This window comes from Clarias gariepinus, chromosome 25 (genome assembly GCF_024256425.1).
Source record: "Clarias gariepinus isolate MV-2021 ecotype Netherlands chromosome 25, CGAR_prim_01v2, whole genome shotgun sequence".
Classification (NCBI taxonomy): Eukaryota; Metazoa; Chordata; class Actinopteri; order Siluriformes; family Clariidae; genus Clarias; species Clarias gariepinus.
In genome coordinates, this window is record NC_071124.1 from 18,270,313 (window position 1) to 18,292,591 (window position 22,279).

The 22,279-nt window shown below is 41.1% G+C and overlaps 1 protein-coding gene across 8 annotated transcripts in view; it reads right to left on the reverse strand.

The window, feature by feature from the left end:
• LOC128512870 (receptor-type tyrosine-protein phosphatase mu-like) overlaps positions 1–22,279 on the reverse strand; it is a 250,241-nt gene that overhangs the window by 36,602 nt on the left and 191,360 nt on the right. For 5 of the 8 annotated variants that reach the window (XM_053486352.1, XM_053486351.1, XM_053486349.1 and 2 more), the window contains 6 exons: positions 14,338–14,489; positions 12,471–12,545; positions 12,049–12,075; positions 9,754–10,004; positions 2,962–3,049; positions 807–883 (listed from right to left, as the gene is read on the reverse strand). In XM_053486352.1, the coding sequence (XP_053342327.1) occupies positions 807–883; positions 2,962–3,049; positions 9,754–10,004; positions 12,049–12,075; positions 12,471–12,545; positions 14,338–14,489 (670 nt within the window). The remainder of the gene's footprint in view (positions 1–806; positions 884–2,961; positions 3,050–9,753; positions 10,005–12,048; positions 12,076–12,470; positions 12,546–14,337; positions 14,490–22,279) is intronic. The other 3 variants (XM_053486353.1, XM_053486350.1, XM_053486348.1) reach the window with 1 other exon arrangement.

Genomic DNA, 22,279 nt, shown 5'->3' on the forward strand with positions numbered 1-22,279 from the left:
ATTGACTTTAATAGGTGATAGACTCGAGTTTCTATTTCAGATGTTATGTTTTTTTTTTTTTTTGGTTTTATTTTGAGACCCGAACCTGTGGCAGCTGTTGAGAATAACACACAAAAATTTCATTAACTCTGTGCACAATTTATGCAATTGCACATGCAAATTAGTGCTCGTTATTTGCTATCTCCATGAGTCATGCTTGATGAAGTTGGTGGTTATTAAAATACTGAAATGAAAACGTATCTGTTTTTTTTTGAGACAGACAAAAGAAATATCTTTCTGTGTGAAATGGCCTTTAAGGACCAGCATGTCTGTGTGTGTGTGTGTGTGTGTGTGTGTATTTAGTTGTGTTTGTCTCTGTGTTGACTCGTGGTTTTAGATCAATATGACCGCAGTTGGTGTGTCTTTAATTCCCTCTCTTGCTGCGGTGTTCTGCTTATTATGTGCATGTATGTGTGTGTGGGCATTGCTGTGTGGGCATGTGTAAGAGCATGACCATCCCTGACCCTGTCTTGTACTGTGTGGCCTTTGCTGAACATGCATGTGTGTGTGTGTGTGTGTGTGACCATGTTCTTTGCCCTGTTTCTCTTGTTGTGCATGCTGAGAGTGCAGTCTCTGTGTGTGTGTGTGTGTGTGTGTGTGTGTGTGTGTGTGTGTGTGTGTGTGTGTGTGTGTGTTTGCGTGTGTATCTTCTATGTCCTTTTTCTCCTCTCCTTGCAGCAGGTTATTTTGTGTGTTTGTGTGTGTGTGTGTGTGTTTGTGTGTGCTGTGACCTTTGCATAAAGGTGCTGGCTGCTTTCTGTACTCACATCAACGTAATTAGCATTAATGTAATCGGAGCTCTGCTCGCCCTCCAGGCTCTGCAGACGCACGCGGGAGTGATCATCTAGAGACAAACACAAACCCAGAAACATCGCGTATTACACGCAGACAAAACCACAGACAGAGAGAGAGAGAGAGAAAGAGAGAGGAGAGAGACAGATATAATTATCACTTACAGTTGCTTTCTCACCCAGCTTTCATATTAACTTTACAAACATCAAGACACATGCACTATAGCTTAAAATAAACCATGGCAGTTTATATAAAATGTCCTTGAGTAGTCTTGAGTACTCTATTTTTTTTTTAACTGAAAAGGAAAAGGGTTCCTTGTCTCTGTGGAAGGAAATAATGAGCAGTTCTGCATGCTGGATAATTAATGAGATATGAAGCAGATGCATAACTACGTTTGTAATTACCCTCCTCATATTAGAGGCTTTTATTTGCAAACAGAGTATATATATATATATATATATATATATATATATATATATATATATATATATATATATATATATATATATATATATATAGGTCCTGACCCATCAAGGAATGAACTCTACTAGACCTCTGAAAGTCCGAGATATCAGGCCCCAAGCAGCAGATCATCTTTGGATAGGATTTTTTTTACAGGTCACCCCTTAGACGCTTGATTAGTTTAAGATCTGGTGAATTTAGATGCCGAGTCACATTTTGAACTCTTCGTCATGTTCCTCAAACCATTCCTTAACAATTTAGAAGTGTTGCAGGGAACAGTATCCTACTGAAAGAGTACGGTGCCAGATGGGAATATCACTGCTGTAAAGAGATGTTGGTGGCTCAGTGGTACTGTAGGTTTCTTGCCTGCCATGTAGAAGGCCTGGATTCGATTCCCACCCAATGACCAAACCCCAGCGGCTGGATGTAGTGCCGGTACCAAGCCTGGATTCATCAGAAAGGGTATCCGGCATAAAAACCTGTGTCAAGGTGTGTGCAGATGGGACCGCCCTCTGTGGCCACCCTTTAACGGGATAAGCCGAAAGACCAACAACAACATTGCCGTGAAGAGATATACCTGGTCTGCAACATACGTCCACATAACGTATGTCCAGAATCAAGTAGAACATTGCTTAGAGCATCACATTGCCTTCTTCCAAATGTGGTGCCATTTCATTCCCAGGTAAGTGACACACACACTCACCGACTGTCCATATGATGTAAAAAAAAAAAGGAGTAATGTCTAGTTTTACTTCAGATCTGATGGGTAATGTGCCCACTATAGCTGCTCTTGGTTGGTAGACATGGGTTTGAAAAAATTCAACAACTTAGAGCCTTAGCCGGCTGAGCCACCACTCTCACATCTTTCTCCCAATGTATTCTTGTAAAAATGGTTCCCCTTGAAGGTAGCTCAAGTTAAAATTTATCCAAACTTTATCCAAATTTATACAACACTTTTTATAATGAAACCTGTCGTTCAGACCACCTGACGATGTTTCCTCAACTCATATTATCTGTGCTAACCGTGCCATTATCACACACAGCCGGGTAACCACGCTGCGATTATGGGAAGCCATTAGGGTCAAACTTGGGCATATGATTGATTTGCATTAAAATTAAAACAGTAATGCATTAAAATTCCTTGATTAATCACAATGCGTTAATATTGACAACCCGGGTACTAATCACTGCACACTGGAAACAGCTTAGAAGACCAGTCGCATAGCCATCAAGATTTGACCTTTGTAAAAGTTTCTCAGATGCTTCCAACACATCAAATTCAAGAACTGACTGTTCAAGTGCTATCTAATATATTCCACCCCTTGACAGGTGCATCTGTAATACAATACTCAATGTTATTCACTTCAACTGGCAGTGGTCTTAATGCAGTCGTTCTAAAATGAATTTAATTGCATCATAAATACTTAAATATGTTTAATATAAAGTGGATTTTAATAAAATGCTATCATTGTATAGTCCTTCCACTGCTTCTTAATGGAGCAGGCATGGTATGAGAGCATTTCTCAGACTTTGATGCTAACACATAAGCCTATGTGTCCTCGGCTAAGCGAGTCCTGTCTGATATGTGGGAAATGAATGCGTCTACGGCATAGCATTATGTTCCGCTGTGCCGGGACACACACACATGCGGCTCTCTTTAATACCCACATGCGATGATGTTTCCATAGCGATTCTTCATCCGGTTCTCATCTTTCTTGGCAGAGTCCCATGGTGCAGACTGTCCCTCAAAGAAGCTCTGAAAAAAGACGGGGGAGACAGAAATGGAAAAAAAGGCAAAGACAAGGAGAGAAGGCATGTGTGTGAGAAGTCTTGTGTCAGCTCTTTACAAAGTGCAGAAATGGCTCTGTATCTTTAATAAAGGAAGCATGATGGAAAGAGAAGTGAGGGAAAGAAAGCATTAGGTTCATTAGAACATCTGATGAGACCATGTGGCGGGGAAGGCAGGAAGCACTGTGTGCCATGTCAAAACGAGAGCCCATTACAACACTGGCTGCTCTGTGTCACGTCCGTGACTCTCTCTGCAAACTCACCAGACACTCGAAAGGTTGCCGAAGACAGTACGGACAAAAAAAGAAATGGGCATCCATGCACTGTCAGTTTATATTTCTGATCTTAGCAGCTGTGCTTCAATTAATCCAAATTATGAAAATTTATTTCAGCAGTTCATGCTGTGAAGGGACACGCAGGGACCCTGCCCATGCTACGCAAACATGATTACCCGCAGTCAACATCAACACTAAAAACAAGGCCAAAGCTGGTGCAAATTAATATTTATCCTGCTCCTGTCTCTCAGGAGTGGGGCAGCAGCCACCATAGCGCTTATGCATATTGAAAGTCCTGCTTCATTAGGATTATGGAAGATTAAACGGAATGCAAAAATTGATCGGTGCTTCTAAATGTGACATACGTTAGGAGAGCAAGAGAGAGAGTGAGAGAGAGTCGGATTTCATTTCATTTCATTATTCCTGTAGGATTAGCAGACTTACTTTATACCTGCAGATGATAACTGCATTAATACTTTGCGTATCTCATCTACAATGTCAGATACGGATTTAAAAAAGCCTTCATATCTGTAGCTGATGAGAAATGAAAATCCTTTTTTCTTTTTTAAATCAGACCCCAAATGTTACAGTAATTCTTGTCTTTTGGTTCTGCTTTCTAGCAAAAAATCCAAACCATACGCATAATTTCAACGCACTGCTTTTCTGCTTAAATGCAATGTTTACAAACAAAAGTGGTTAGTGTTCGGATCTGAAATGCCCCCCCCCTCCCCCCCAGTTTTCTGCCTAATTTACTTGTGTCTAATTCCTCCCTATCACTAGGGGGCTCCCGCATTGAGCTACTACTACCACTCAGTTGGGACGACAAAGACTATCGACCGTTTCCTCCGACCCACGTGACGCCAGCCGACCGGATCTTTTTGAACTGCACACTCACACACTGTTGGGGGCAGCGTAACACACTCGGAGGGGGAGGCCTGAACGGGGAGAACATGCAAACTCCATGCACGCAGAGACGCTGGCAGTGAACCCGGACACTGGCGGTACAAGAAGACAATGCTAACTGCACATTTTACCTCAATTCATTAATTAGAAGAAGATGGAAATGCGTTGCTATCACTTCTGGCGAGGTGCATGTCAGGCTACAGCGTGAGGTTCGGTGTAAGGTAGAGTGTAGAGTTGATGCAGAAGCATAAATTAGCCTTAACAAGGGCTTCCTTCAAGACATTTAAAGCCATCTTTTAACACTGCAGCTCATGCTACATCACAGGGCAGTGTAAGGAAGCACACTCGAAGGAAGGCACTTTCTAGTGTATCATTGCCTAGTGTCACTGTGATCGACAGGAAATAGACTGCAAGGAGAATTGTCGCTAACTTGCTCACAGATGTCTTTGGCACTGCCAGGGTTTGACAACAGAGTCGATTCACATTTTACATCTCCTGCATGAAATTCCACTATGCATGAAAGGGTTAACCTAAAACTGGAAAAGGGAAAGAGACCGGGAAAAACAAACATCAAATGAGGTCTATTAGAACTTTGCGACTGGTTCCGTGACGTTTTGATGTCTCCTTCTTCTTCAACCCTGCAATGGAAATAAATCTGTATCCTAATTGCAGTTTTCACTATGCCGGGTGCTCCGGTTGAAACACTCCTCCTCTTTGAAAGCAGAACGCTGAGGGAGAGAAAGAACGATTTCGACACGAATTCAAAGATGGCCCTTGAACAGAAGGAGAGAGTGACAACCGTTTATATTCGACATGCAGCCTCGCGCAGAACACCAGGCAAAAACAGAATAATTGATATGATTTCCTATAATTAATTCATAGCCAAAAAAAAAAAAAAAACTTCACTAATGATGCCTTAGTTTTAAGTGGTACTCACTGGGGAGAGGATAATAAGCATATGGGTGGTTATCATTAGCTCGGATGTGGAAAAAAAAGTCCTCTTGTTGTGGTGATTTCTGTTTTTTTTTTTTTTTTTGCTATATAACCTCGATCATACTTCCAAACAAATTAGCTCGGATCTTTCCTGGATTTCTGCTCTCAATGTCAATCATTTGCATATTTATTTAAGAAACACATTTTAGCTGTATTTCTTTTATAAAACAATTTTATTTCTAAGAGATTAAATATAGAGTTTATACAAGAAATGTGATTAATGATTCTGGTGGTGAGTAAAAAATGTTAGCAATCTAAAACACAAAGGATAAAGGTCAGGTTTTGTTGTTAGCGCCTTTAAAAAAAAAACTGCTTCCACTCTAACTCGATATTTTCCACCAAAATTCTGCATCCTTAATTCGATCTGATGATCTATAGCAATCTGCCAGATGACAGGCATGATGGTATGAGCATAAAGCTTTGGAGGAACTGAAGCTTCGAAAGCTGATCTGTATAGAGATGAGAAGGCGAGTTGAGTTTTTGAATACTTGAACAGCATTGTAGGTAATCTAGAAAATCTCTCAACATACAGTTTAACCTGCCATAAATGACCACAACGACTCAGTCAATTTATCTATATGCGACCGTCATTACATTCGCAACGTCACTGCGTACAGTTGGGACATAAAGTGAAATGAACAGCGTGACAATCTCGATATCGGAATGTGACATACAGATGCTTGGAATGACAGCAAACACGTGAAGCGAGACGTGCGTGAGAAAGACATGACATCTGTTCCCGCATCTTGCACGCTTTGCCGTCATGCACGCCGCAGTGAGAGCATGCAAGACGGGATGATGGCGTTCTTAAAGCATTTGCACTGGTGTCATAGCATTGATCGTTAGCATCAATGAGATGGCAGGAAAATGTTTCACACTGGAGCTGAAAATGAAAAGCAGATCAAGGCGGGAGGGGAAAGGGCTCTGTCAGTGTTGCAAGTTCAGGTGTGCGTTATGTGTGTGTGACATAGCCTTCACACGTCACCTGACACAACTATAACTTAACGCTAAGCTAGGAAGTACTAATTGCATTGCATGATTTATTCATTTACTAATGTAAAAAAAAATGACCTCAAAAGCAAAATGTGCAACGCAGTTTTTGTTTTATGGTCTTATTCATGATGTTTGTGTCATTGCTGTCAGGAATATGTGTTTGTTGGCTAATCAGGCAATGTGTCCTCTGGTAATACCCGAGTGGAACCTGGTGAAGGTGGTAGTCATCCATTCACACATACTGTATAGACAGAGAGCTTTTATATCATATCAAGTCCATAATAAGTTTCCACTCCTGCATAATAATAATAATAATAATAATAATAATAATAATTTCACAGAATGACATCAGGCCCCAGTTGGTATTTAGTCTGCTCATTACAACACTTTAGTAATTAAAAGGTAGAATGTTCATCCGATCACATTTTTATTGCGATTTTTCGTTCAATTTGATTCAATCGAACTACAGTTTATGGTCTGATTTGTCTCGAGCAGCTATATATTTTTTTTTACTAAACGTATTATATATGTGTTGAATTGCTGTATATCTTGTGCTGTTTTTGGTACAGATGTGGGAGACTCATGGAGGTAGAGTTTTCTGGTGAGCCGGTACGTTTGGATGCTGTCTTCCTCCACTCTCATTGATCACTCAGGCTTGTTGACGGTGGAGTGACTGGTTGCTTTAGTTCCCACAGAGCCCTCATGTCTCTGTTTCCGTCTGGCTCTGCCTTCTAGTTATGCTGTCATGGTTAGTCCTACCGGAGTCCTTTCAAGCATTGTGCACCACATATACTTTTACCTTATTCGTTATAAGAATCACAAATACAAATTTAAACTGCAAAAAAAAAAATAAAACTCAATAGTGAACCAGCTCTAATAATTTCTGTATTTTTTCACTTTTGAGGTCATTTTTTGTTTTATTCTTTTTTTCTCTCCATTTAATTTAAATTCCGTTACAACAATTGCATGCAGTACTTTCACACAAATCTGTTTCAATATATACACCGACCAGCCATAGCTTTAACCCTTAAGAATAAAACCTCTGGTCCTCCGGGGATGTGCTGTGGGGTCTGTCACTGGGATTTTGGCAGTGAATCCTTTGGATGCTGTGGATTGTGGTGTGCGGCCTCTGTGAGTCACATTCCACGGTTGCTTGATCAGGTTGGGATCTGGGGAATTTGGAGGCCAGATCAACTACTTGATCTGGTTGCATTGGTTGAACTGTGGAACTTGGGTCTCTGTAACCTTGGGTACCTATGATCCTGTCACTCTTATTCACTTCACCTGGCAGTGGTGTTAATGTTATAGCTGACTGGTGTAGATTATTGCTCATTGCTCATTGCACACAAACTCGACACGAACAGTTCAACGTGCAAGCTACAATTTTTCACGTTTGAATAAAAATAACCAAAATGAAGTGTGTGCTTACCTCATTGATCTGATCCATAGTTAACGTACAGACCGACAAGAGGAGAGGTCAGAGAGAGACAGGGTGTGAGTGAAAGGCCTTAAAGCTCAGGGCTGGAAGAACAGTGCTTTTTCCAACTTCAGCAATCATAATGCCTCTAGCACAACAAAATCACATGCTCAGGGGAATCGCACTAAGGGTACAGGATGAGTACAATATACAAAAGGCGTACATGAGACCAGTACAGCCAGTACACCAGCTGTAATATCAGCCCTTCTGGCTACAGCAAAGTTTTTTTTTGGAAAGCAGAGTGTGTTTAAATTTGTATATCTTGTTTTTTTGTGTGTGTAGGAGGGCAGTGTCAGGGATTCTGTTGCCCTGCTGCAGGGCCTTAAGCCATGATGGAGCAGGCCTGGAGGCTGTCTACAACCCGGGGCATCTCACACTGAGTCTGCACCAGACAGGTGACACTCACAGCCCATCCATTATTTACCAGCTCGGCTTCTCTGATGGTCGAGCACTGAACATGGCTGATTACTGAAACTGAGCAAGAGATAGAGAAGAGACCAAAAATCCAAAAGAGAGTGAACAAACATAAAGAAAAAAAAAAAAAAGAAAACTTAAATAATTAAATAAGAGGTGAGAGGTTGAAAAAAGAAGCTGAGACAGAAGAATAGCGAAGAGACCAGAAAAGACGAGGCCAAATAAAGAGAGATGATGGGGGAAGAAAAGAAGAGAAAAGATTAGGCAATAAAAAAGTTGGACAGAATAAATAGGAAGAGATGATCCAAGAGAGAAAAGCGAGCAAATATCAAAAACGAAAAGACAAAAATAAGAAGAGATGATTGGAGAGAAATAATAGAACAAAAAAAGAGAAGATGTTGAATCAAAATACAAAAGACAAGATGAAAATAGAAGATACAAAATGAAAAGAGACAATACAAAAGAAAAAACAGCTGAAATAAGAAAAGGGAAGAAGAGACAAAATAAAAAGCGTACAAAATGAGAAGACAAAATACAAAGAAAATAAACAAAATAAAATTTAGAAATGACAAGAAGGAAAGAGAAGAGAGCAAAAAAAACAAGAGAAAAAATGAGACTATAAAAGAAAGGAGGAAAGGAGACATGGTGAAAAGAAGAAATCACAAAAGAAGAAAAGAGACAATATGAGAAGTCAAGAGGCTCAAAGAGAATAGACAAAATAGGAAAATATAGGAAAGGAGAGAAGACAATATTAGTAAAGAAGGGAAGAGACAAATGACAAAAGAAGAGAAGAGGCAAGAAGAAAGGAGACAAAATATGACAGAGAGAAAATAAAGAAAATAATAGAAGAGACAATGAGAATAGAAAAGAGACAAAATGAGATGAGAAGAGATGAGACAGAGTGACATTAAATGAAAAGAGAAATGACACAAAGAAAGAAAAAAAACATGAGACAGTAAAGAGAAGAGACAAGAAACAGACAAACAGACAAACAAAAATACAGAAAAGAACAGAGGAGTAGAAGTTTGTGTGTGTTTCTGTCACTAAATCAACATTCACTGTAAATAAGGAATGTTTAGAGTTTGTGTCAGAGCCAGTCCCATCACAGTGTGTGTGTGTGTGTGTGTGTGTGTGTGTGTGTGTGTGTGTGTGTGTGTGTGTGTGTGGAGTGTGTGTGTGTGTGTATGTGGAGTGCGTAGTGAGTGTGGAGTGTTACATGACTTGTGATAACAGAGTGCTGATTGTGTGACTGGGAGGAACAGTGCACACATTAGAGGCTGTGCTTCTTTCTCACAACGTTCTGCCTGCCAGAGCCGCGCGACGAGGCTCTCTCGGGATTCCTGTGTGTGTGTGTGTCTGTCTGTCTGACTGTGTGTGTGTGTGTGTTTGTGGTTGTGTGTGTGAATGTGGCAGTGGCATAAACTACAAAAGCACACATGCTACACAATGCTAAGCATGAAAGAGGGAGGGAGAACCGGCAAGAGAACACGAGAGACAGAACGCAACGTGATACATTTATGATTAAAGGGCTCATTACAAAGTATCAATGGAAGAGGGAAAAGAACACAAATACGCAACGACAGACTGGCAGGAAGGTCAGACAGACGGAGGCGCTACCTCGTACTCCTCTTTGAAGCCGTATCCCTCGGCGCACTTCATCTGAGTGACGTGCTCGAGCAGGTCGGCCACGCGGATGGCCGGATGGAGCTGACCCGTCTGATAGGGCACGTCTGCCGCCTCGCGCTTCCGGAGCGAGTGCGTGTGTGTGGAGTGCGTGGAGTGCGTGGAGTGCATGGAGTGTGTGGAGTGAGCATGGGTGTGAGACTGCACCAGGCTGCTGGTGTCGCTGGCCACCGTCTGCGTCTCGTCTTAAAGAGAGAGAGAGAGAGAGAGAGAGAGAGAGACACACACAAGGAATAGCCGACCTGGTGAGACTCAGAAAACACTTAAAAGGAAAAAAAACACACAGTTAAGTTACACAGTCTTTTACAGTGTCGTTACTATGTTATAACATGTTATAATTTTGAAATAGAGTATTAATTTATAGAAATATAATTTGGAGAAACCACAAGAAGCTGCACTGTAAAAGAAAGTGTCCATTTTGGATTTAATATGATTGGACAAAACAACATTGCGCGGGACGGGGAAGGAGTGGATGAGTGGATGCAGAGGGAGTTACACGAACCAGTTTTAAATTATTATTATTATCATTATTATTATTATTACAACTAATATTTTCCTACATCTTCTCTATACCCTAAATAATTTCACCTCTCACATCTATTAGCCGTTTGCTTCTCTGGATCTGAAATTCATTTTTATGACATGATGAGGCACAAACAAACAAAAAAAGCATAGCATGATGCGGACTGTGACATCACAATGACGGATTTGCTTCCTGTGCACGACACAAAAAGCACGAAAACCTTTCCAAAAACAAAAAAGGAAATCTGAAATATTAACCAATTTAGACATGATGTGGGACAAATCGGACGTGATGCGGTGACATGCCATGCGAGTTGGGGGCACATGGTGGCGCTAGGGTTGATATGGGCGGGTGTGTGAGTGTGTGACAAAAGGGAGGGAGGGGGTTAGGCGCCGAATGGTGGACACCGTTTTTTTTTTTTTTTTTTTTAATGGAACACACAACCTCCTTCCCCCAAACAACAGGCAGACTGAGGAAACTTACCATTAATGGGGACTTTTTAAGCAGATACATTAGAGGTTAAATGTGGAGAAAGAGCGATAGAGAGAAAGGGAAAGAGAAAGAGAAAGAGAGAGGAGACAGGGTATAAGCAACAATACACCAAAGAGCACTGGCACACTACAGCTCTGTTCGCTAGCCTGAAAGCCTGTGATGGCGGGGTGCAGTTAAAAAGGACTCTAAGGTCATCCAAACGGGCGATGAATGAGTTTAGACACACAGCGAAAAAAGGATTGAAAATGAATTTCAAAAATAGATACATAAAACAGACTACTGAGAGGATGTCAGTTTAGAATGTATATTTTGGTTGTTTCAGTACATTTCTCTATATAGGAAATAATAGCAATAACATAAATGCTGAGTATTAAAGTAAACCTGGTGGTGTAAATGCATCGACTGTTAGTGCAGCATCAACAGTACTACTACAGTACTACTACTAGTTACACACCTTTTGCCAACATCCTTATAAAAATATTTAACAAGATGCACCTTAACATCTCTTTATGTTCGATTCTCATTCCATTTGTGTAACATTATGGCAAAAAAAAAAAAAAAAACCTAGGGACGAGTAAAATTTTATAATAGAGGAATACAAAAAGCTTGCTTTATTATTCTATTTCATCATGGGATAAATGAATAAACAACAGCAACAAAAGAAAAAACAAAAGAAAAAGAAAAACAAGTGAGGCAGTGGGAACTAGCTAGAGGCAGGCGTGACTTTAAAAAGAATTGAAGAGGAGGTTGCTTTGGGAGGGAGAAGAAGAGATTTTGGGCCAATGAGATTTCCGGCTTGTCTTTCTCTTCACCTGACTTTACTGGTTAAAATTATAAAAGTATTCTCTTCGGTATTGAGTCCATCGTGTTGGGCTGCTAGCTATACAGTATGTCTAAATGTTAAACGAGCTAGTGCAACCGTGGCAACAAGGCCACACCCCCTCCCCGTCCTAAAGTCCACTCCCCGTACATCCAGCCCACATGTCTGTCCATGCATATGAGAGGTCAGACAGGATGTGACATCACACGCACGACATGCAATGCGGATGAGATGGAGTGAAGGCAACAGGCAGATAATGGAGATGAGGCAGCCATCTTTAATGTTAAGCATAAACTACGAATTAAACAATGTCCTCCTGATTTATCTCACGACCTACGTCTCTAAAAATTAGCAATGGTTATGGGAAGGCGTGAACAAAAAGTTTTTTTCTCACCTAAGATGGCAGTGGGCACAAAGGGGTCTGGCAGGAGTTATACCGTAAATTAAGGAGTGGGGCGGCGCGATGGCCGATCAGGGACGACCGAGAGAAATGAAGAGAAGAAAAAAGGATCAAGGTTACTAAAAACAATCCACTTAAAAAAATATATAATAAAAAGTTTAAAATTAATAAATAATAATGAAATAAAAGCATCAAACTGGTACAGAAAAAAAAGCAATTACAAGACTAACAGTTAATACCATTTTCGCACTGGCTGCCTCACAAACTTGCCCTCTGGACACCTGCTCAGTGCAGTAAGACATTGCTGGTCATGTATACATGTGCACTCTCTCATAAGACTAATCACAGATAGGTCACCAACTGCTACTGCTAACCACTCTTAGCGGCTAAATGGAAAGGTCGAGGTGTGCTGTTACCTGGGTAATAGGAGTTGGGTAGAGTTGTGCTCAGTGTGTTTGTCTTCACTGTTAGAGAGCAGGGAGAAGATCCAGCTGTAAGGCAATACACACACACACACACACACACACACACACACACACACACACACACAGCATACAAAATCTCAATTAAAATCTGTATCCTCAAGAAGCATTAGGGTTTCTGTATATCTCTAGTGGCAACTAGTGTGTAGAGCATGTAAGCTCTGATACTTTGTCAGTGTTACAACCGTTTTCTCTCCTGTTAAAGCTCAGAGCATTGCTGTTTTTTATTAATAAACCTATATAAGGCTCAGGATTGTGCTGTATATAATGACATCCTTTTTTTATTTTTTAGAACAAAACAGGCAATATGATGAACTGAATTTTAGTTCATTTTAACCAACTATACAAACATGACTTGAGTAACAAATCAATAAATGATCATGTGTTTTTATTTTTGTTTTCGGTTGTTTCTATGATAAAAAAAAGCTAATTTTTACATTTTTCCGGTGTCTACATTCCCATATTCTTGCAGTGGTAAAATGAACTCTTTATGAAAATAATGATAACTTTTGTTCTACCTGACATACCCGAAAACTCAAATGCACAGTTTGAAGTCTTTAGCCTCCACGCTAACACACACCAGCAGGGCTCCTATATTAGCACACATTTTTTCTATCAGCATTGACCTACACTGTTCTGCTGCCATGTACAGTATCTATGCTGCTTGAGTTTTATGGGTTATTAATAAACAAATATCTCAAACAATCCAAATCTCATTTCCTACCCTACAGTAGGTATTGTAATGACCTATAGCACTGTGCATAAGTCTTGAACCACCTCTCATTTGTTTATATCTTCATCCAAAGAGCCAGACTTTCTTGTATTTTAATGTAGTTTTGAGGAATAGTTCTGGAGTCTTCCTGAAGTACTTTTTTGGTTTTCATTTTCAGCCGGGACCCTGTATCTGAGCAGTTTCAGAGGAATGGTTTTGTTTGTTAAGCCACACAGTGACAGATGCATCATTTAAGCATAAGGAACCATCTAACTTAAGGTATGAACCAGTGAGAAACAGCTACAGATAATGATGATGGTAATTAGTTTACTGGTGATGCTGAATGGTTGGAACAGACGAGGTTCTAACAGATAAGGTTCTAACATAAACAACAAGTTTATAAATTATCTTTAGGCTCTTTGCAGCCTGCCACAGTAAAAAGTTAATCTACATAATTTAATTAAATGTAATATGAGGAAATTTGGGGTGACTGTATGTCATCATATTCAACAATAATAAAATTCCCTATATATATATATATATTTTTATACTGTATATATATATATATATATATATATATATATATGTACAAAATTCCTGGCACCTCAAATTTGTGAGAATACACAAGCAACCTAAGTCTTTTTGTCAATTATTAATCCTACTTTATTAATCAGGACAAAACAATTTGCCATTCAGGGGGCCTTTAATACTTTTTCTTTGAGTTGATTGTGATCATAATAGAATGCATTAAAAAATCAGTAATCTTCTATCTTTTAATGAACTGAATGCCAAATGCACACTCGAAATTTATTGTAACAATTAAGACAGGGACATACAATGCCTTTAAAAAAAAACTACAGTTCAACTGCTGATATATGCTTTGGGAATGAGTCTCCAGTGTCAGTGCTTTGCAAAAAGTGCTGCAAAAATTTTCAACAGCGTCAATGTCAACACATGGATTAAGACATCCGTCTAAAGCCGTGTTACACCCAGTTATCCGAGGACGCGTCTGCGGGACAGGGATGAGACACCAGGTGTCTCGGTGTTCGGTTTTGTGTATGTGTGTGAGCTTAATACGGGTAGACTCACAGCGGCTGTTCAAATTGTGAGTGTCCATGAAGGAGAGTGCTTCGTCGCAGTTTGTGCCCTGCTCTGTGTAGCTCTTGTCCATCGAGTTCACCATCACTGTCATCTCCTGCCGAGTGCTGCTCAGCGTCTCCTTGCGCTTCTTGGCCAGTTTGCTTTGGAGAAAGAAAACACGATCGAATGGAATTTGAAGGCAAAATCTCTGAAATCTCTGAAGGCAGTATTTTAGTATTTCCAGTACTGTACGTTAAACAATGATGCACAAAGACATATAATTCAGGGTTTCCACTGAAGAATAAAACGGAAATCAAGTCAGGGTAATACAGTATGCATGAGTAAAAAACAAGATTTAAAAACACAAAGCATTTTAGTGCACACAACAACAATGATGAAAAAAACAGAGAAAAAAACACTGAACTAATCAACAGGGCAAATCAGAATTAGAGAGTAATCAAAATGGAAGACATAATGATCTGTGCTTGATTGAGAGGGAGAGGCAACAGTCACAATTAAATTCTAATATAATTATAATCAATACCCCACCAAGACCCTTCTGGGAACCAGGCTCGCTGTAATTACAATAATACCGCTTCAAAAGCACTATTTCTCTCTGCATGCTCGGTAGATCATCTCATACACAAGCACACTGCTGACTTCGAAAAAGAAGCAATGAATACCATCGGCAAGTGTATCAGGTCGCAAACCGGAGCCAAATGGCTGTCGCTGGGGACAGGGAGATGAGGGAGACCTAATCGAATTGTGCTCTGGTGGATCCATACCTATCTGACGCTAATTTGCTTGAGCAGCCTTTGTTTTTTTTCCAGAGGCTCCGATACGCAAGGAAATGCAAACGAGGTAAAATTATCTGTCCGATCTGTGGGAGCAGAACGAAGGCATGGGAGGGGCACTGGGCCTCGAGGCTATGGGATCTGGCGCACTTTGTCCTCAAGGGATAGATGCTAACATGATTTCGAGAAGTGCAGAGAGTCACGCCAAACCGCAAAGTGTGGTCATGCTGGAAGTTTGTACCAGCCGCAGAGCACATTATACACTGAGCGCGTGCCAAGCCGGAACGACGGGCGATGCTGGATCGAATATCAGGCATGATTGATGAGAAAAACTTGCAGTCTTATCGCTTTCATAACCACTGCAAACTACTTACAGCAGATTTTAATCAGTTTTTTTTTCACATGGAATACAATGCCTGTGAACTGATCCAAGTGGCTGTTTATAAATTGAAAACACAAAGTGGGTGTGGTCTCAACCAGATAAGTTTACCAACAACCAATCAGACCATGTTCTACCTCTAGACCAGGTGGGGCATCACTTTGAACTGTTGCTCAGGTTTACACACCTATAGGAAAGAGCTATCTGCCCTCTTCCACATACAGTAACGAGAAAAAGTCTTGAGCCACCCAGTTTCTTCATGTTCTCTCAAAAAGAGGCAGTCTTTCTTATAGGTTTAATGGAGTCTTGAAAAATAGACGGTGGACGTAAGTATGGTTAATTATGATTCATCGCAAGTTTTGTCGCTGTGATTTGGTTTCCATCTTTCCGCACAAAAAAATAAAAATGTTACAAAATAAAAATGTAATTTTTGTAAAAAAGAACGTTGGCCGGTCACAGTGGCTCACACTGCATAGGTATTAGTCTTTCGGCTGCTGTCAAGGGGTCGTCACTGCAGATCTGCGCAACAACTCGGCTAAGGTTTTACACCCTTCCTAACACAGAGGAATTGACCATCCCATTTTATTCAAGTTTGGGACCTGCACTGCATCCAGCATCTCAGGTTCGGGCATTGGCTGGGAATCGAACCCAGGCCTTCCTCATGGCAGGCGAGAAACCTACCACTGAGCCATCAATACCCACTGGACATGCTATTTCATTTTTCTTTTTTCCAAAATAACATATGCTTACATTACATCAGTAATGTAATGTAAACATGAGAACAAACCACAATATCATAATAAGGATGGTAAGCTGTGAAAGTTGTGTCCCGCCTCTGAATATCCCTCTCCCCCAATCACTGCATGACCTGTGGCTATGTTTGACAGGAAGACAGGAAGAGGCTAATGAAGAGAGCTCGTCGTGCCATTTTCCCTCTTCCATCCTGTTTATTTCACTTAGCGCACATGCCATAGCCATATGGCGACACTTCCCCCGCAGCCTAGATCTGACGCCACTGCACGAGCCTAATAAATGAACAGTTACCACAAAAGCAAGTGTGACAACTGAACGCAAAAAGAGTTCACTGTGTGTGTGTGCGTGTGTGTGCGCTTTTTTTTTTTTTTCCACAAAGCAAAAAATATCCCAGGTAATAATCTAAGCCAAATAGAAAAACAAAAAGAACAAGTAAGACAGACAGTGATTGTAGAAGGGAAATATTTGGCAATTTGTTGTAAGTGAGAACTTGATCTCAGGACTGCTTTTCCTCTGTGCACAGCACCCACTTTATCAACGTTCGTGCTTTCCCTGTTTGCTTTCTCGCCTCTCCGCATGCATGCGCGGTAAATGAGAGAGATGTGGGGTTAGCAGCGTGGGACACACAGATCTGCTGCTGTTTACTTGGCAGCGGGTGGAGAAGCTGGGGGGATGTAGGGAATGCTCTGTGCTCTGGCGCACACCGAGCGGTGGCTCTCAAAATTAATCACTCCCACATTCATAGCTCATTTAAAAGGAGCGACAGAGAGAACCCAATAAAAAAAGGTTGTACTAGTGTTAATATTTTACATTTTTGAAGTTGACACTATAGCAACTTAAATTCCCCACACTTTTATTATTTTTTTTAAACTTACAGCAGTTTGAGGAGTAGATTGAAAGGGGGCAGATTGTAATTTTTTAAAATGTCTCTAGAGCTACTGTAGAATCATCTCATAATTTTAAAGATCCAATTACAAAGGCATGATCTATGATATTTTTATGCAACAGTCAGTCCTGACCAAGTAACCTGATTGAATAAGAGGCATTTCACGCATGGTGATAACAGAGCATAACAGCAGTGCTGTTATGCTCTGTTATCACCATGCGTGAAATGGCTCTTATTAACTTAACTACTGCATATGTATCACTTCTCATCAAAGTTGCTCTAACACCATTTTTACACAGCATGGGTGAAAGTAGGTCGGTATGGGCCGCAGTACTGAAAAGAGGGGAGAGCAGCTGCCTGCCAAAACCCACATTCAAAACCAGTCCCATCTGATAATGAAATATTATCTTAGACAACACTTTGTCTCCTTAATACTTGCTTGTAAGTTGTTCTGAAGTGACCCTGAACTGTGGGTGTTGTATATGATTATGTACACAGCGAACTAGCCTCTAATACAAGGCGGAATCCCAAATCCCTCTCTAACCCCTGATCAAGGGCACTACTTGGCGTGTGGAACAAGGGATTCTAACTAACACCCTACATACAGTATGGCACTAGCTTTCCATTTAACACTATTTGGGATTCAACTCTGATAATTAACCTGATATTCTAAAGCAAAATCAGTGCAAATATAAAATAATTACGTAAGTTTCTCAGGACTTTCCACCACCTCCATGGTATATTTTCCTCCTGTTTTGGCTGCACAGAACCCTTAAGAATCCATAACTATTTTCACCCCTGTTAATTACAAATCATAATCTGTTGATAATGAACAATGTTTTTGGATTTGATGTATAAAAGCAATATCACGGTCAAGGTTGTGCTGTTGTACTAAATATCAGCACAGCTATAGCAATAGCACCCTCTCTTGTGTGATCTTCCTTAATCATACAATAAATTTGGTGGTTTATTTATTTATTCATTTATTTTTTTAGGGTTTTAGTTATTTCTTTTTTGGGCCTGCAATTCGTTCTGCTGCTTTTCTATAAAAAGGCAACTCAGAGAATATGTAGTTTTAGGAAATACTAAGACTTAGCATTTAACCTAGGTGTTGCTTTCCAAACAATAATACGATTCCTGCCTAAATGCCGCCGGACATCTTCAAAACCATTGCGCTCAGCACGAGTGGTTTGGTTTACAGCTCTGATCTGAAACGAGCACTGTAGGTTGTGGAATGGTGATTATGTTCTTGCTTATTGTAAGCGGATCTGCAAGCTTATCCAAAACAAAAGGGCGACCATTATATCTACATGGTCCAGGGGAACAGTGGGGCATTGTGGGTAGGGGCGGGGGGGTGAGTCAAACCCAGCAGAGAGTAAAGAACTTTGAGCTTGACTCAAAGACAACAGACACTTTGAATTCTGAGTCAAAGGATGGTCTGAAACATGAGGGAGCTTTACATCGAACATGAGTGAGCTGAATAGCTGAATTATAATGGATGGCCAAGTATTTTATTTTTTTCCATTTTTGTTAAAAAAGAACCTAGAGCATTAAGAAGTATAATTACTGCACCCTTTAAATGTTATAATATTGTTTATATAAAAGATGTTCTAATTGGCCAGTTAACTTTAAGAGCATAGCAGAACGTAGCAGGGCATCTTTCAGAAACACAGGAATTAAGGATTAGAATTTAAATCTGATGAATCCCAAGGATTCTGCAGTATTTCTCTTTGCAGCCTTGTTTAATATAAAGTGCGTTTATGACGGGCAATGTACCTGATAAATTTGATTATATTTACTGCATGGAATCCATAACTACTGGGAAGTGGTGGCTCAGGGGTAGGTTTCTCACCTGTCATGGGGAAAGCCTGGGGTTGGTTCCTGGCAAATGCCCAAACCCCTGCCTCAGAATTCAGTGCCCATCCCAAGAGTGTTTAAAATAGGAGCGAGAGGAATTGCATTTGGTGTAAAACCTGTCCCAAGTTGCGTGTACGTCGAATTTGTCCACTGTCGCAACCTTGATAGGGCAACCAAAACACTGACAAACATCAGGAAGCCTTTAAAGACGTACTGGTGGAAAACAGAGCTAAGCTTGGTTGGTCAAAAGCAGTAGCCAAAGAATCATAAAAATGCAACATATTAGAAACAAACAAACAAACCAAATACGTTTTTTCATATTAGAAATGGGGAATAAATCTATTCAGGGAGGTACTGTAATTCCTTGGTGAGGTAAGTCATGTATCGCCACACTGACTACAAAATGTATTAGATTTGAATGAATTTTAAATTGTTTGCATTTGAGGTCATAAAATCCGTTCCTCAACAATCAAACCAACTATTTCTTACGGTTACTGTTCATTAACAATGAAAGATCAGGGGTTTTACACAATGCCACCATCTGTATCTGTTCAGTGCTCCAAATATTTATATCAGTCCCCGTATTCATATTTAAAACAGAAGTGTGTGTGTGGCCTAAACCTAAAGCATGACTTTCTGACTGCACAAGTTCCCAAATTTGAACAAACTATACACTATCAATATTATTCTAAACTACATACTCATTCAGGTTGATAAATGTGGTCTTTTTTTGACCGACGAGCTTTATACTGTATCTAACCGCTAACTCACCAATTGTGTGACTTATCCCATAAGATCCCAGTCCCTATTTTCCACCTTATCCTTAAACATAAAAACAAAAGGGCCTCCGAGTGGCGCAGTGGTAAAGCGCTCGCCCTATCATCCGGAGATCGCTGGTTCGAACCCCGGGTGATGCTGTTTTCCTCTCACAGCCAGAGGCACAGAGAGAGCTGAATGGCCGAGCTCTCTCAGGGGGAGGGATGAGAGGTACTTGCGCTCCACGGCTCTACAGCCAATCAGGGGCGTCTGTGAGCTCGCGCACGCGGAAGGAGCGGCAAGCAGTTTGAAAAAATGCGGTCGGCTGACGTCACACGGTTCGGAGGAAACACAGGATAGTCTTCGCCCTCCCGACTGAGTGGTAGTAGAAGCCTTAATGTGGGAGCCCCCTAGTGACGGGGGGGAATTGGCCACAACTAAATTAGGGAGAAAATTTGAAGAACATAAAAACAAAAAGGCGTCTCCTATTCCTCTCTACTTTATTCGTGGTTAATTTCAGTGCGCCGCCGCCCTGTATTAGCCAGTGCAGATAGATAACAGTTACCAGACATATAACTAAGACCATGAGCTTGCTGTTTTTAAATTGTCCTCAGTCTGTCAACAACAGCGGTAAGACAAAACAACAGGCTGAGTATAAACTGACAGGGAGATAAGCCGTGAGCTGAGCTACATCTTACCTCACCTGCGCGGAAAAGAGAGATGGAGAGAAAGAGAAAGTGCGGGTTATCTCTGGCTTTCATACTCATCCTTTAGACTCATGCTCTCCACAGTCGGCTAATTCCATTTTCTGTGGTGAACCAAGTTCACACGTCTCTTTTTTTCCCTATATCTCTTTTCTTTGCTCTTTCTCCAATTCCATCATGAGCTGTCTTCCACCCACCTACTTTAACCTAGCGCTGCCTCTCCTCTCTCTTGCAATACACGCTTCATCTCTACTTCATTAGCCTTTCGTCTAATGATAAGGTGCATGTGTGTGTGTGTGTGTATGGGGAAATAATAGGTGTGCAGGGGGTGTATGTGCAAGGTCAGGGTGTTCTATCCTGTAGAAGAGTTCGTTATCTGGTGAAAAGGAGCTGAGGGACAGAGATAGAGGATTCGCTCTGATCCGGCAGAGACTGCCAAGCTGTAGACAGCAGGATTGAGGATGGAGAGATGGATATGAGGAGACGCTTTTGACATTCTCCTCTATCCTTCCCTTTCACTCTCTCTCTCTTTCTGTCTCATCATCAGCATGCTCAGGCTGTCGGTGAAACAAATGTGCTTGCCTTGTTCCAATTAGTGCGGTGTGTGTTGTGGCTCGGCGCTAAAGCATGTTCGCTTAATGAAAGTATTCGAGCTGTGGGCAGCAACCTCTAAACACTCCGTCACTCGCAGTGCCGGCGCACACATTCCAACACTATCCGCTCTTATTGGATCAGACAGGACACAATAGAAGAAGAGGACACCGCCTCTGATCTGATTAGGCACGGGGCCGAAAGACACATGCGTCTCTCTCTTTCTCTCTTAACCCCTGCGTCGCAAAAGGCGCTACAGCCCTGTTGCCCCAGGTACGTCTAATAATCACGTCCTTTCCAGGATTCCCTGGGCCTCGGCGAACAGCATACACATGTCAATCTGTTACACCACTGACTGGGGGCGAAGGAGGCTGCCGTGTCAATCTCACTTCCAGCTCTGGGAAGAAGCTGAGAAAACAGAAGGTGTGATTGGCACGCACTCGACGTGGGCGCCTCCCCGCCAACGTCAAACCTCGCCAACGCCGAGCTCCTATCTATCAGCCGTAATAGGCGGGATGAGTTTCAGCCAGCTCCTGAAGCAGCAGGCATCGGGGCTGCTCTCTCTCTCTCTCTCTCTCTCTTCTTTCCTCCGCCTCTGGGAGCGCTCGGGTTACTCGCATGCATGCAGGATGGTAAACAACAAAACAGCGTAGTGCAGTCATTCATCAATCACCAAGTCTGACAAATGAGGTCAAATCAGCATGCATCTAACATGAACCATGCAGGAGAAAAAAAAAACTGATGAAGAATGATGAAATAACAGATTCGATGAAATAAATCATCAGAAGCGATGATGTAGATGCCAGGGGTTGGAATGAGATGACGGGCTAATTCTGCTTTGCTCATGCCTGTGATAACCGGCCGGAAATCACGCAGAGAAGGGAAAAAGGAAAAAAAAATTAGCCCTTCAGCAGTTGGTCACAGGCAGAGCAAAAGAGTTAGCTTTCTCACTATGAGCGTGTTACTTTTTTTTTTTTTTTTTTTTTACTAGAACAAAGATGAAACAGATGTAAAATTAGTGCGATATTAAGGTCCTTTTTATTTTCCCCCAAGTAGAAGCTTGGCTTGTGAGAAGACAGGCATTTCAGCATCAGGTTTTTGAAAATCTCGTGAAAAGAAATGATGCAAAAGTCATTTTCCAAAATGAAGCAATATTAAATTGACTTCTGTGTAATTTACTCAAGACAAATCTTATCAGCAGGTAATAATAATACGAAATGAAAGCTAATTA